The sequence below is a fragment of the Pelophylax lessonae genome, assembly GCF_965119305.1.
Source record: "Pelophylax lessonae genome assembly, chromosome: 13".
Classification (NCBI taxonomy): Eukaryota; Metazoa; Chordata; class Amphibia; order Anura; family Ranidae; genus Pelophylax; species Pelophylax lessonae.
This window is the reverse complement of record NC_138780.1, coordinates 170,822,178-170,839,157: the sequence shown is the minus strand read 5'-3', so window position 1 is coordinate 170,839,157 and position 16,980 is coordinate 170,822,178. Positions and strand designations below refer to the sequence as shown.

General features: G+C 43.8%; 1 protein-coding gene across 2 annotated transcripts in view; it reads right to left on the bottom strand.

Moving 5' to 3' along the window:
• The window catches only part of HHIPL1 (HHIP like 1), a gene marked incomplete at its 3' end in the record, with an annotated part of 114,011 nt that overhangs the window by 33,207 nt on the left and 63,824 nt on the right, over positions 1-16,980 (bottom strand). Inside the window, exons 9-10 of one of the 2 annotated variants that reach the window (XM_082242649.1) lie at positions 7,204-7,279; positions 2,890-2,967 (exon numbers count right to left, since the gene is read on the bottom strand). In XM_082242649.1, coding sequence (XP_082098775.1) covers positions 2,890-2,967; positions 7,204-7,279 — 154 coding nt within the window. Of the gene's footprint in view, positions 1-2,889; positions 2,968-7,203; positions 7,280-14,376; positions 15,036-16,980 lie in introns of those variants that run through there. The other variant, XM_082242650.1, reaches the window with a different exon arrangement.

Genomic DNA, 16,980 nt, shown 5'->3' with positions numbered 1-16,980 from the left:
TGTGCATGGAAACCAGTGTTAATTTTGGCAGCAAATTTCAATTTAGTTTTAGTCTTAGTCTTAGGACTAAAATGGCATTTTAGTTTTAGTCCTATTTTAGTCTTCTGCAAGTGTTTTAGTTTTAGTCGTATTTAGTCGACTAAAACTCCAGTATATTTTAGTCGACTAAAACGCCCTACATTTTAGTCGACTAAAACTCATTTTAGTCATCTATAATCGAATGGGTGTAGTTCAATTGTAATTTGTAATGCATTATTTAAGCATTTCTCTACAATTTCCAAACTCATTATATACTACTGCTGGTCCTGGAGTGAAAAATCTAATATGTTATCATTTATGCTTTGAGCATGCACCAGTGTTAATTTTTGGCAGCAAATTTCGATTTAGTTTTAGTTATAGTCTTTTGACTAAAATGCCATTTTAGTTTTAGTCGTATTTTAGTCTTAAGACTAAAATGCCATTTTAGTTTTAGTCGTATTTTAGTCATCTGAATTGTGTTAGTCGACGAAAACGTTTTAGTCGGTTTTAGTCGACGAAATTAACACTGATGGAAACATAGGATAACATTGAGCTGCTTCTACAGGGAGAACACAAAACTCCTGTAGAAGCAGTGGTTTTTAGGCCAGTATGCATGGAGCCTTATAGTTTCATGCTTATGGTGGAAGGGTAGGTGAGGGTAAGAATTTTCAACTTATTATCTAGTGAAATTTCTTGGTTAAGTTCCTTCTTCCACTCTCTCAAAAAGATTGTTTTTTCTACAGTATATACAGTATGTCATTAGGAGGAGTTTATATATATATATTTGATAAAAAATGTAGGCCCTTAGGTTTTATTACACACATTTTCCCCAGGCCATCAGGGATTCTATTGGATGGACACAAGTATTAAAAGTTTTTTTTAAAAATGTGATAACCGATGATGTCTCCAAAAGTCATTTCGGAAAGGACCAAACTGCTGTTGTATGTCCATGAGTGATAGCAAAATACCAGATGGGACAAGCACATGACAAATTTGGCAGTGACCTGACCCCACATACCAAAAAAGCAAATGTCCTCTCCCGGGGCAAATCAAAGGTATCCTCCCACAGGGCAGCCATCAGAAATTTTGGGGCCCCTTACACAGCTTTAGGTCTGGACCCTTCCGGGCCTGACAACCAATATTCCCAGGGCCCGCCCTCTGGCCGTTCCACCGAATCCGCCCACTGGCAAACCCACCGAGTCCTTCAGTGCACACACTTTTATTTTAACACTCTTACAACTTAATATTTGAAAATGAATCCAATCCAGCAAAGATACAGCCCCAAATATTCAGCAAAGAGACATCCCAATCTAGCAAATAGATGGCCTCAAATAGTCAGCAAAGAGCCCAATCCAGCAAAGAGACATCCCTTCAGCTGCATCGGCTTACTCTGTGGCCACCCTGCTTTAGCAATTGCTAGTTACTACAGCAGCAACAACTCTGGTTTGTTGGGGCTTGGGTGGCTGGGCCCCTCAGAATCCCCGGGTCCCCTACATGTGTATGGGCTGTACCCCCCTGATGGCAGCCCTGTCCTCCCAACAGGGCAAGAGAGGACACCGAAGGTGCCAATTTCACTGTCCTATTTGTCTCATCCCAGACCTTTAATGTGGAGCAGTTGTTAATGGAGACCCCAACCGGCAGACCCTTGTAACTAGGTGGAACCCAAGGAGCATATGCGAGTTTACGCCCAGCCATTTGTTTTTCTATTTTAACCCAGATCTTATCATGCATGTTATTGGTCAAATTAGGAATTCTTACCAGAGAACTCACCTCACCAGATCAGTTGACACTCTTGAGTTGAGTCTATATGAGTAGTAGAAGAAATAACGCATGCATGCATTGCACTGCTGGCAGAAAATGAGTGAAAGGAATTCGGAGCAGCGCATTAACATCCAATTTTGTGTGATCATTGGCAAAACTGCGAGTGAAACTTTAGCTCTGTCACAAAAGGCTTATGGTGAACATTCCATGAAGAAATCCAGTGTTTTTAAATGGCAAAAGGTGGTTTAAGGCGGGATGGAAAGATGTCCAAGATGACGCAAGAAATGGGAAGTCAAAAATGCAAAGGATATATGCAAATGTGGGCAGAGTGCAAACCCTCATATGCTCATGTTGGTGTGCTTTTGTTGATCACAAGGGGATAGCTCACTACGAATTCATAGAACATGGTACAACAGTCAATCAACATTGTTACTTGGAAATTCTGAAAAGGTTATGGGAATCTATTCGGAGGAAAAGATCGTAATTCTGGCCTGAAAAGTGGATTCTCCACCATGACAATGCGCCATACCTGAGGGATCCCCAAGGAAGCTGGACATCATTGTAGTAATCACCGCTACTCCAGTGATCTCCACGAGCTTCTGGGTCCTGTGCCAAGCTGCTGCCTTGCTACTTAGTGAACAGAGGAGGACGCTTGCTTAGCTTGGGTGCCATTCAGAGAAGACTTTACATTTTCTCAATGAATGCAAAACATTCTCTGATAGGACAAGGTGTAGATCATGACTTCACCGCCACACCTCTCCACCTTGAATGCTATGCAGCTGACCTGCCACTAAGTTCCATGACTTAGCCCCATTACCCGTCACTCAAACGCTGCTCGAGATCATGGCAATCGCCGTAGTAGCGCCCACTACTACAGTGATTATCAGTTTCCCCAGCAGGCCCATAGGCATTTTTTGTGCATGGTTACATTGTGCCAAGCTGGACCTATGTAACTATGCAAAACAAGATCAGACCTGGAGTTAAGCTTTAACTTTGTTAGTTGCAAAATATGGAAGAATTTTGGACTGTTTTCGGCTGATTGTGCATAAATTCACTGGATAAAAAGAATTTTACACTTCTCATCTTTATTACAATTTAGTGACAACCTACCAGTGCAGGAACGTGTCGTAAATGACCATATTGTTCTTCATTAATTTAATGAAGGTGGGCGAATGTCCAAATAGAAAACTGCAACATACAAGAAATAAATCTGCAGCATTCTATAGGAGATGTAAATATGTACATACTGATGATTATAAAATACATACAGAATGAAAAATATCAAAGTGATAAAATAAGCTGCGGCAGCAAATGTCCTGGATAAAAACACACAATCAACAAATAAAATCAAGGTACGCCTCGCTTAAAATTTAGTGCATTATACCGGAAGAGCCCCAGCGCTGCATACCATTTGGTCCATGCTGATTTTTATGCCTGATTTGCTTCTTTAATAAATTATACGCTTTTAAACGGTACTACACTATACGAGCCTTCTTTCCTCATATGTGTACCCGGAGTACATCTGGATATAGAGCTACCACGCCATAAGTCCCCATTGGCAGGGCCGGATTAAGAGCATCATGGGCTTGGTGCTGAGGATTTTGAAGGGCCTTAAGGGCCGTGCCTTGGCATGCACCCAGAGGAGGAAGGGTGCAGCCATGCATGCCTAATTCAACATGGGATGCTGTCTCTGAAGCCCATAAACACATCCATGCATCGGCAACTGTCCCTCCTTGTCCGGCCTTTGTGCTGTGTGGGGAGGTTCTGAGGGAGCTGCCTGGGGAAGCGAGCATAGGAGCCAGACTTCTGTGTTTACAAGTGACAGAAGAGCGGTAACAGTGAATATGGCCAACCCGGGGCCTATATTAAGGTAGGGGCCTGGAGCTGCAGCTCCAATAGCCCCTATGTTAATCTGGCCCTGCCCATTGGCAGTTCCCAGTCATCCATGGTGATAGGATCCCTACTGATGGTATATCCAGAAGAACCCAGGGAGGACCATTGAGGGACATAGGAACCACGTCCAATCCGGAATATAGGCCCATTACCCCTGTAGGGGTTCCCCTTTCTGGTAAGTGCAGTCCTGGGAGTGAGGGGAGCACAACTGACCCATCACACCGGCCACACTTGAAGAATCACTGGAAGCACATAAGTCACCTTTGAAGCGATGCTGCACTGATTTGACCCTGCACTGGAGCACCTATTGTGCGATTGGGACTATTAAATACTAATTCTGGAGAGTTATACTTCACTTCTAAGCTAGCGATAGATAACTTTTTATACATGCTTTTTTGCATCTGATTTTTATCCACTTCCTCCATTTATTATGCGATTTTGGAATCGCATCACATTGCACTATTAATTGTTAGCACTGTCCTATTTATATTATTAATTGGGATACTATTCAGTATTCACTTGCACTTACCCCTTTGGGGTTTGCTCTGCTTGGTGGAGCTTACTCACAATCAGTCACTATAGCACTTTAATTTTGTATCTTGATTGCTATTTGCACTTTACCTAGTTTACCAAGGATATTTGAGTTATCGATTGGAGACACTTAGTCACTTTATAAGAACCTTAATTTTTGCAGAAGGATCACTTCCTTTTCAAATCACCACTGGTTTCTTAGTTGTTTGTTAATCTGCATAACTATCCATTTGATGTACAGAAGCTGTTCAGCAGGGAATAACGCGCCTGCCCCAGAAGTGACGAGGGACACAGGTGCAGGCGCATTGACTCCTGGGATCGATGACGTTCGGCTCCCAGGAGTCAATGCAAGCAGGAAGTGACGGCGGTGGCCGTGTCCGCAGAGGGAGGAAGAGGAAGGAAGGTAAGTATATTTTCTTTAAAAACAAGGTAAGTGAATAAAAAATAATTAATTATCCAATTCTTTTTCAGGTAATTTAGAGCAAGCGGATGGGGAAAAGTTATTTTAGAGGGTGGAACTCCTCTTTAAGTTCCTCCATCCCAAACTCGCTCATCCATGTATTTATGGACCTTGCTTTGTGCAGTCATGTTGGAGCAGGAAGGGGCCATCCCCAAACTGTTCCCACAAAGTTGGGAGCATGAAATTGTCTTGGTATGCTGATACCTTAAGAGTTCCTTTCATCGGAATTAAAGGGTCAAGCCCAACCCCTGAAAAACAAACCCCACACCATACTCCCCCCTCCACCAAATGATTTGGACCAGTGCACAAAGCAAGATCCCTAAAGACATGGATGAGCGAGTTTGGGGTGGAGGAACTTGACTATCCTGACCCCAACCCCATAGAACAGATTTGGAATTAATTAGAGCAGAGACTGGGAGCCAGGTCTTTCCATCCACATCAGTGTCAACCTCACAAATGCACTTCTGGAAGAATGGTCAAACATTCCCATAGACACACTCCTAAACCATGTGGGCAGCCTTCCTAGAAGAGTTGAAGCTGTTATAGCTGCTAAGAGTGGACCAACTCAATATTGAACCCTATGGACTAAGACTGGGATGACAATAAAGTTCATGTACATGTAAAAACAGGCGTCCCAATACTTTTGATAATATAATCAGGGCCATCATTAATATTGATTGGACCCTGGGCAAACATTTTCTTGGGCCCTCTTGAATCGACTATTTTTGGGCAGTGAAGGCTCAAGGGGCAGGTGCTTTGGGACCCACAACAATGACTGGGCCTCGGCCAGCTGCCCCTTTTGCCCTGCTATGAAGACGGCCCTGAATATAATGTGTGTTTTTATAGTCTCATGTTATCTTGTCCCTTAGCCTTGATGAAGGCGGGATTTGGAGCCTCCACAATGCGTTGGGTGAACCTTATGATTTTTTTTTTTTTATCAGGGCTGATAAATTACTATTGGACTTACTATAAATGTGTAGCATTCTCATTCTTTGTATCCTCTTTTCGCTTAGCATGTAAATGAGCAGAGCGTTGAAGAAAGCATGCATGGCGGGTTGGGGCTTTTGACACATTGGAATGTATACCTGCTTTAACCGTGGTAACTTTATCATACCAGTTGCATTGCCTTGGTTATTCAAGTTCCTGACAAAGCCAACACAGGTTTATGATTCACAGACTGGAGTAACCAAAAGGACTAGGCTTTCTTGTCAATGCAACACAAGAACCTTAACCACTTGCCGACTGCCTAACGCAGATCTACGTCGGCAGTCAGCCCCTCACAGGCAAAGCGACATAGGTCTACGTCGCTAGCCTGTGAGGGTCTAGGGAGCGAGCGCGAGCCGCGCTCCCGCTCCCGCGCGGTCACGCACCCCCCCGCGCGTGTGACGGGCGGACCTGATGTCCGCCGGTCACTCTGCGATCGTCGGGGGAGAGGGAGAAAGTCAGGCGGCTTGTGTAAACAAGCTGCCTGTCATTCTCCCCTGTGTATAAAGGATGATCATACGGTTCTACTATGTAGAACCGTTGATCACTGTTCATACATCTGAAGCCACAGCCAATCACAGTAGAAAGCACGCCCCTAGGGACACACATAGCCTCTCCCTTTAAAAAAAAAAGTTAACCCCTTCACTGCCAGTGTGTTTTTACAGTAACAGTGCATATATATAGCACTGATTACTGTAGAAATGTCACTGGTAACCCCAAAAGTGTCAAAAATGTCAGTCAAGGGTCCGATCTGTCCGCCGCAATGTTGCAGTACCGCAAAAAAATCGCAGATCGCCGCCATTACGCGTTAAAAAAAAAACAACAAAAATGACAAAAATCTTTCCCTTTGTTAGTAAACGCGATAACTTTTGCGCAAACCAATCAAAATACGCTTTTTGCGATTTTTTTTACCAAACATATGTAGCATAAAACAAATTGGCCGAAAATGTTAAAAAATTTTGATTTTTACATTTTTTTTGGGGGGAATTTCATATAAAAAAATGTGAAAAATATTGTTATTTTTGCAAAATTTACGCTCTTTTTTTGTTTATAGCGCATGATCAAAAAATCGCACAGGTAATCAAATACCACCAAAAGAAAGCTCTGTTTGTGGGAAAAAAGGATGCCAAATTCGTTTAGATACAGCGTTGCACGACCGCGCAATTGTCCGTTAAAGTCACGCAGTGCCAAATCGCAAAATACCCCCTGGTCAGGAAGGGGATAAAATCTTCCGGGGCTTAAGTGGTTAAATGGAAGCCAATTGTTAAATTATCTTCTGTAAAAGAAAAAGACTTCTTCCTTAAAGTCCAGCTCCAGCTAAAACTTTTGTTTTTGCTTCTGTTTTAGATAGCAGGGTGTAGGGTTAGAGCCTCTATCAGGTTTTTATTTCTGTCCCTATTGAGTAGAATTTCCTATCATGATATCTGTCACCTTGACGCTTGCAAGTGAAGGTTTTCAGTGGCAACACAGGCATCAATAAAATTCTGAGAAGTCCTAACCCTTCCACACCCTAAGGTTTAGATACACTTCTTGATACAAAGATGAGGGACCCTTACCTGTCTCTGGGGGGTCCAGGAATGTGGTCATACTTCAGGTGAATGTAGTAGATGTATCCACAGTACAACAGTAAACAGAGAAGAGCCAGACCCAGCAACACCAAAGAGGCCCAGCTCAGACAGCTTAGCAGCCCCATGATGGCTTTCCAGGAACTTTTTCTCTCTTAGAGTTGAAATCGACACTTGTACAGTATATACAGTACAGACAAACTGGGACTACAGCCAGAAGAGCCTGCGCATGAGTAATATTTCTAGTCACACTGGGAGAAACACAAGTTGCACAACAAGCTTTACACCTCCCATTCCAAGAACAAGGAAGTGGTTATGCATTCTTGCAGAGAGGCCTTGCAGAAAGTATATCTGAATGAAAAAGCCTTCTAGATTCAAGAGCAAACAATTAACTGCTGGTATTGTTTCTTTTGCAGTATAGAAGAGAGAAGCTAAAGCAGGGGTCATCAAACTTTTCCACAAGTGTCAAGAATAGGACAACCAGCATGCCACTGAACAATAGTGCACCATAAAACTCAGATCAGCCCCAGTTCATACATCTTCTGACCTGAGATCAGTCCCAATTCCTGCACCTTCACACCTCTGATCAGTCCCAATTCCTGCACCTTCACACCTCTGATCAGTCCCAATTCCTGCACCTTCACACCTCTGATCAGTCCCAATTCCTGCACCTTCACACCTCTGATCAGTCCCAATTCCTGTATCTTCACACCTCTGATCAGTCCCAATTCCTGTATCTTCACACCTCTGATCAGTCCCAATTCCTGCACCTTCACACCTCATATCTGTCTTATTTCCTGCCCCCTCACCCCAATTGCTGTATCTTCACACTTCAGATCAGACCCAATTCCTGCAACTTCACACCTCAGATCAGTCCCAATTTCTGCAGCTGTACCCCTCAGGATCTTTCTCAATTCTTCATCTTCACACCTCTGATCAGTCCCAATTCCTTCACCTTCACACCTTAGATCAGTCCTAATTCTTGCACCTTCACACCTCTGATCAGTCCCAATTCCTATATCTTTACACTTCAGATCAGACTCAATCCCTGCAACTTCACACCTCAGGTCACCCTAATTCCAGCACCTGCACCCCTCATAACTTTCTTAATTCCTGCACCTTCACACCCCAGATCAACCCAATTCCTGCACCTTCACACCTCAGATCAACCCAATTCCTGCACCTTCACACCTCAGATCAACCCAATTCCTGCACCTTCACACCTCAGATCAACCCAATTCCTGCACCTTCACACCTCAAATCCCCCCAATTCCTGCACCTTCACACCTCAGATCAACCCAATTCCTGCAACTTCACCCCTCAGATCAGACCCAATTTCTGCAGCTGCACCCCTCAGGATCTGTCCCAATTATTGCACCTTCACACCTCAGATCAACCCAAATCCTGCACCTTCACACCTCAGATCACCCCAAATCCTACACCTTCACACCTCAGATCTGTCCCAATTCCTGTATCTTCACACTGCAGATCACCCCAATTTCTGCACCTTCACACCTCAGATCACCCCAATTCCTGCACCTTCACACCTCAGATCACCCCAATTCCTGCACCTTCACACCTCAGATCACCCCAATTCCTGCACCTTCACACCTCAGATCAGACCCAATTCCCTGCACCTTCACACCTCAGATCACCCCAATTCCTGCACCTTCACACCTCAGATCACCCCAGTTCCTGCACCATCACACCTCAGATCACCCCAATTCCTTCACACCTCAGATCACCCCAGTTCCTGCACCTTCACACATCAGATCAGACTTAATTCCTGCACTTGCACCCTTTAGATCAGACCCATTTCTTGCATATTTACACCGCCAGTATGCCCTAATTCCTGAACCTTCACACCTTAGATCACCTCAATTTCTGCACCATCATATCTCAAATGAATCCTAAATCCTACATTATCATACACATATGAGTTTTAGATTTGTACTTGCTACAGCTGGCAATTTGATTAGGAGGAGGAAGAGGTTAGGTTGGAAAGCTTCTTCACATAACAATATACGTGGCTGCAGGCAGGCCCATGCTAGTACTGGGAGGAAAGTGAGCATCTAAATGCCAGTGACGTCAATACCTCTCTGAAACATCATGGGGCGGATGGGCCATGGGTGTAGAGGGCAAGGCCAGGCTCTATTGGCAGCACTGTATTTCTAGGGAGCAGGGGCCCACTGGAGGATCCTACCCTCCCCCAGCGAGCCATTCCCAGAGTACACCTGAAAATGACTTGGTATGACCATCTTGACATGTGTGCCTTAGCATGCCTATCCCTGTGCCAAGGGGTAGTTCTTAGTTAGGACAAGATGACCAATATTTATTACACGTGCTAAGTTTTATTCCAGTAATATAAAAGATCACCAGCGCCTTTTTTATCTACGTCCCATATTTTATATTGTTTTCACAATTAAAAGGGCAGCAGGTTCAGATATATCTTTAAAAAGAGCCAGGCGCCTTCCTATTAATTTGCTAAAGATGACCAATATGTCCAAAAAAAAAAAAAAGTAGTGAAATGGCAAAAAGTATAAGAAAGGATAGTTCAACAATGTCAAGACAGGAGCACTTTTTTTCTTTACAAAATTCACACTCTTAAAATAAAAAGGCGATATGTAAATGTAATATTGTATGTCAGAAATGGTAGGGTTTTGCTTAAAACCAAACTTTAAGTGTGTCTCTAACCACATTTTTAACCCCTTTTTTTTTGATGTGATATTTTTTGATTTGCTTTCACTTCTTGTCCTAGAGTGAAAAGAGTCAGTATATATTGATGTAGCAGGTTTGCCAGGCATGGGGCCTGATGTGGGTCTGCCATTGTTACCGGTTACCTCTCCAGCCCATGTGAGCTGCGGCCCTGGGTGTGAGAACTGAGACATGGACAACTCCGGCATCTTTGTTTGGTTGTTTTATTGTATTTTTAGGGGATGGGAGAATGGAATGAGTGGGATAGTCCTTTGGCTCGGCGATGTACAATTCTGGGACTTTTATAGCAAAAATACCCGTTAGCGCTGTCTTGACGCCAGCCGGCGCTAGCCAACGCTTACTGGCGCTTTGAACACACTGTATCTCTGAAACCTGTGCTGGAACTCCGACTTAAGTCCAGAAGATCCAGGACTGTAGAATATTGAACTTCTAACAATACTTGCACTCAAAAGTCACTGACTACTCCCTCCTGCCTTGCACTGGCTTGAGGTAGCTTGTTGTGAATTCCTGTATGGCTACAACTCCTAACTGATGCACTACACACTGTGCACTGACTCTTCAGGGCCCAAACTGCAGGCGCCCCCTTTGACTCTTCAGGGTCCCCTGACTAGGTACCCCCTCTGTCACTTCAGGGTCCTCTACCTAGGTACCCCCTTTACAGCTAGCTGACACCTGGATCCTAGAACCTTCTCCGGAGTGGTTCCCACTGACACTAGGCCGACCCCCAGGGGCAATCCTCAGTACTCACGACCTGTGTAGGCTTTCCTGGGACTGGACCCCTCTTTCACTCCGCTGGTTCTCGGCACACCGGATCCCCAAAGCTCAACTCAGCATCCTCTGGATTCTCAAACAGCACCCGAGACATCCACTTCCTCAAACAGGAGGAGAGACAGCCGCTTTTTCCCTCCTGGGACTCTGCTCCCGCCAAAGACGCTGAGTCACGCACTCCCATCAGACTTATACCCACTCCCAGAATCCTTTGCAGCAGAATCTGCCTTCTGGGGTAGGTACAAGCCTGAATGTGTCCCTGATTGGGTTTCCTCCACTGCCCTATGAGAAGCCTCTCACAGAGCCAGCGGGGAGACTCCCCTCTCAGGAGACACACCTGGAAGCCATGACACCCTAACCAAAAAGCAATCATGGCCCTGCTGTTAGGCATACAAGGCCCACTATGCATTTGCCTAGCACCTACCTGTAGGGTGCTACACCGATAAGAAATTTTCTATTATATTTGTCACCTGAATAAGTGTCTCCATTGGAAGATTTACCCTTAGCTTTCATTCTGGTGACATCTGTAAAATTTGGGATTTCTCAATATTTTGTCTTGGTGTCTCCCAGTGGGGAAACAGACAGCAATAAAACCTTGACAGGGGCTTTGGCTATACATACACTTCAATGCTAAACTCAGATAAAAAGACAATCTAGATCAAAATGATACCAGCCTGACATCAAATAGATGAACAATGTTTTCTAAAGGGATCTGCCATTTGTCCCATGTCTTTGTCCCTTTAAAGGCAGCAAACAACAACGGCTGCTGAGGCCTTGGGTGGTGGCTCTGCATTTCTTAGGTAGCAAAGGCCAGGCTACAGGTACCAACCACCTCCCCTGTATGCAGGTTAATTTATAATGATAGGGTGGTTTTAAATCCAAGAAGCATGGTCATTCTCAGCAGTCACACACCACCTCGCACATCAGCTCTCTGTGCCATTTCTTGTTTGGGTACAAGGAATGCCAGGTCAAGTAGTTCTGGCACATGCAGCTGTGGGGCACTACTCTCTTGAGCCATCTGAGAGTTAGGCTGTAGCCCAAACTTTTATTGTGGTGAGATTGTATAGAGTCATGTTGGAATCTCTGTCTTTTTTTAAATAGACTTCCACGTAAGGCAGACTCAGGTAGGCAGGTGAAAATTGCCCGACTAGCCTATACAGAGCCTAGTGGAGGATGGCAATATGGAATATCTAAACTGCAATCCGAAGAAGGCATATAAGGGAGCAGGGTAAGGATAAGATGCAGAACCTGGAACCAGCACCCTCAACCAAGACGATGACAGTCTGAAAGGAGACTAAAGCCAACTCTGGGTAGTAGCACTAATGAATTGGTGGGTAGTCAATCACCTTGCCTTCCTCCCATTCTACATGGTTGTTCACAGCATTATTGACCGTATACTGCCCCAAATGTTGTAAAATATTCAGCTTTAGAAATAGAACAAAAAATATGAGATAAAGTGAGAAATGATCAAAATCTTATTGCAGTTGAATCAACTATTTCGAACCCTGGGAAAACCTCCAGTCTATACACAATTTTACCTTTACACAATTTGCACTTGGTTAAGCAGGACATTACCCAATTTACATCAATTTATTAAAAAAAAAAAAAATACAAAAATATTTTTTTTTAAATGAAAACAAAATATTCAAGTTTGTTTGTAGTAATATGGTAAAGATTGTTAATGTGGACAAATTACAAACACTGCAAGTGGTCTTTTTGTAACATGACTTTGTTTCCATCTCTAGCTAACGGGAAGTCTGTATTGATGTTATTGGTCTCAAGTAAATGGATAGGCTGCATTCTGAGTGATGTCACCGGTCTCTAGTAGATTAATAGTCTGCATTCTCAGTGATGTCACTGGTCTATAGTAAGTGGATGGGCTGCATTCTCAGTGATGTCACTGGTCTATAATGAATGGATAGATTACATTCTCAGTGATGTCACTGGTCTCTAGTGAATGGATAGGTTGCACTCTCAGTGGTGTCACCGGTCTTTTGAGAATTAGTGATGTTACCAGGTTTTGAGAAAGGAAAAAGGCTGCATTCTCAGTCAATGATCTCTAGTGAATGGATAGACTGCCTTCTCAGTGAGGTTGATGGTTTCTTTACAAAATTTTCAGTGGAATGCAAAACTTGTCAACTAATTGAACGCACCTGAAACTATCACCTGGAGACTGTGCATTTACTGCTATTCATGAAATAAGAGAATTGTGTTTGATAAAAACTTCCTTCCAGTCTAGCCTACAATTCTTTATAGTTCGGCACAACTACACAGTGACAAAATTGTGCAAATGACATATTGTAGAGCCATCTAGTGTTCACAGCAGTATGTTATAATGCCTCTGGTCTTTAGTGAATGGGTAGGTTGCATTCTAAGTGATGTCACCAGTCTCTGGTGAATTGGAAGACTACTTCTTACAGTGATGTTACTGGTCTCTAGTGGATGTATAGACTACATTCTTAGTGATGTCACTGGTTTCTGGTAAATGGAAAGACTATTTCTTAGTGATGTCACTGGTCTCTGGTGAATGAATAGCTAACAGACAAAATGACCTTTTCCAATGTTTGTAGATGATTGATACATAAAATTTAAATAATCATAAAACCTAAGAACTTAACAACTATTTACAATCTTGATAACGAAGATTAATGTATAGCTATATACAAAAATAACACATTCCTGACATTTCTTCATGAAATTTTGAGACAAAGGCCAAACCCGACCCCACTCGTCTTTGCCCAGGTCTACCCAAAACACCTCTAGATGTGGAGTAACCCCACCAAATTCCAGTCCTTATGCCACCTCCTGACTGCAATAACCTCCTGGGGACTTTGGACAGTTATATCCTGTGTATAGTATTTTTACGTTACTGATACTAGCATGTTCAGGGCTGGATTTCTGCTCAGGCCTCAAGAGCTGTTAGACAGAGATACAGGGGTGCCAGGGGTGGCACTTGGTTCTCCACATATCATGCTGCTGCCTTTAACCTATTTTCATGTACAATAAAACATTCTGGACTTCCACCTGCCTGCCAGTGCCATCCAGATGGGTCCTTGTGCAGTTTCCTTGGTGGAATAGTGTACAGTGTATTTTAATGTTTACCCACTCCAGGTGTTAATGGCTGAAGCTGAAGTGCTAATACAGTATGGTGACCATTTACCCTACTCTTCTATGAGAACATTCTACTGACACAGAATGGGCAAACTCCACTCTTGCATAGATCAATAAGGTCTAAGGGGGAAGAGGAGCAAATATTATCCATTTAGCCCTGAACATGGTATGCCAGCGGATGCAAACATTCTAGAAACAATGTTTTATTGGTTAAAGCCATTAAAAAAAAAAAGGTTAAGATCCCCTTGGGTTTTTATTTTGCCAACTGTGTCCCAATGGAGAGATTTCCCTTAATTTACTACCCTGTAGAATCTATATGATAAAAGGGGGGTCTCTCAAAATTAAGGCCTGCCACCTAAACAACTTCATGGACACCAGGTCAATAGAGAGAGTCAAGCTTCCTAGTGGGACATGGACAGCATTAAGACCCAACTAACCCCTACTCTATCCAAAATTTTAAAAATAGTTTTAGATACACTTTAGTGAGGAAACAAAAATAGTTTCTGTTACAAAAGGACTGTGGGGTAGTCTTTGGACTTTAAGGAAAATCTGAGTTGGATTTTCAGGAACTCATTTAGACATGAATCCGATTAAAAACCTTTAGTTTTAGGCCTCTTCCATGTGGCTACATATGACTCCAGCATCTTCTTGGTGGGCACAGTTGTGTTTGCCAATCTCCTTGTGCTTACAGTCAAGCAAAGTCTTCTCCTTGCCTGTGCACTCCACATCATCAAGAAGGATGGGAAGGTTCTTTCCTTCTCCGAACTCTGCTTGTTTGGCAGCCTTTACAACATGAGGGAATCCCAACTGTCGGCATACGACAGCTGCTGATTTGCTGTTCCACAAGTCATCACACACTGTACCCCACTGTCCATTGACGAAGATCTCGACCCTCCCACGGTCAGGTTTATTACCATTAGCCAAGCGCACTGACCCACTATGTATTTCCACAGATCTTGGCCTAGAGTCTGCCCCGGCGTTTGCTTTTGTTTTCTTTCTTTGACCTCTCTTCTCGTTGCTCTTGCCACCTTTCTTTGGTTTTGGTGGTTTGGTTGTGGTTGGTCTGACGGTGGTTGAGATTTTTTCACCTTGCATGACCTTTAATAGTTGTTCCACCCAATCGGGTGTTGAGTTGGGCGGTGGCTGTGCAGTGGCTTTGGCCCTTCCTGTTGTTCTTGATGTGGGTTTGACCTTTGGTTTCTTAGTTGGGGTGGTTTTTATGATTAATTCTGCAAATTAATAAAAGTGAAAAAAAAATTACAATTGGATTGCATATAGTTTTACATTTTAATCTTATATATGTATTTGGTTTGCGCCTTATATCAGTATTTTGTGTTTGACAGTTTGAAAAATAAATGGCGTGGTTACTGAACCATCACTACAAGTACTTGTGCCTCAGAACCTATAGTCAAAAAATAACCTTATCTCTGCACCATCCTGCTGTCTTAAACCTTAAATAGAACAAGAAGCCCTAAAGAACTTACTTTGACCTGAAAAATGCTGCTGTGGGAATGTAAGGCATTCGACCACAAGACCAAATGCCTTGAGGAAGACCAGGGTTAAAAATTGCTGATGATCTGCCTAAAGCAGAACTCCAGCCTTACCTTCAGTGTTGCACAGTTGTACAGGCTCCTCTCCTATACTGAAATTGCTTACTCTTTTTCCACTTCACACTGTGGAGCTTCTCACAGTCTGCATTGGAACTTCAGCAAGTCAGATAGAGCCCGCCTCAGTTTCTGGCTGATGGGTGCACAGCATCATCTAGCCTTTTCCAACCCAGCCTGACTTTCCCTGGTCCACCCTTTTCACTCATTTTACACTATTCAATCATGGAGGCTCAGCATCATATTTTGGCATTACTGTGTAAATCAAACCTGACTTGGAACGCCACTCCCCCAGACACCCACCCACCCATGAAGGGATTTTAGTATTTACACAACTCCTCCCAGGAGCCAACCCACTGCCTGCATCAAGGCTGAGGTCTCTTGAAAGGAGTACTGAGGCAGGGTCCTGCAATGTATGTAGGAGGCTATGTACAGGACCCCGCCGGCCCCTCCCACCAGCCATGACCTGCCAGCATTGCACAGAAAAGCACAGAGACCCACTGATGGTGTCACTGGGTCTAAAATAAAATATTATCTGAAAACAGAAAGGTTTTATTTAATATGGTAAATTGTCATTAGCATGTTGGGGGGGGGGGGGGTGGGTAACCAGGGAAGGCAAATAAAGGAAAATAGGCTTCAGCTTTAAGCAGAAATCACATGACCGCATGCCTTAGCCTTATGTTAAAAGTGGCATCAAAAAAAAAATTCCGCCCCTGCAAAATAATGTTATAACGTGCTAGTATGCACTGCATAAAAGTGCTAAAAATATGCACTGTTACTGTAATGACACTGGCAGGGAAGGGGTTAACCCAGGGATGATAAAAGGGTTAAGTGTGAGCATAGGGGGTGTTTTCTAACTGTATGGGGGAGGGACTTCTGGAATCAACACAGAGACCCGTGTTCCTAAATAGGAGGAACACAGGTTCTCTGTGTTCATTCCAGATAGAACAACGGTCAGCTGTGTTTACAACAGCAGACAGTCGCTCTTGCTCAGCAGGAAGCGATCGTGGGTGCCCGGCGGGTGCCCGGGTCCCGTGGATCGGCTCAACCGCTTCCTAATGAAAGCGGGCATGCGTGCGCCCAAAGGAGCGCTCCCGCGAACCAACGTACCCATACGTTGGTTCGAGCAGCCGAGCCAGCCTGTCGCAATATATCTGTTCCTGTATTATAAATTGTGCCAAATACCTTCCGTTACAGTGCCGCTAGGTGCTTCCATGACCCCCTGTTGCTCTCTTCTCCTAGTGTTATATCATGTCCAATGTGTGTGTTCCTGTATTATATTTGTGGCAAATACCTTTCGTTACAGCTCCGCTTGGCGCTTCTGTGACCCGCCAGAGCTCTCTTCTACCGTATGCTCTAAGCACTGTGGAGGGGAGGGGCTGAGATCCCCCGCTGACAGCTGGAAGAAGAGGAGGAGAGCAGCAGGAGATCAGCTGAGCGCTGAGCGGCGCTGTACTAAAGGTATTTGACACAAATATAATACAGGAACACACACATTGGACATTATATAAAACAGTAATAGAGTGGATTCTAGGATTTTACAAACACTTTAAACTAGGGCTTATTTTCG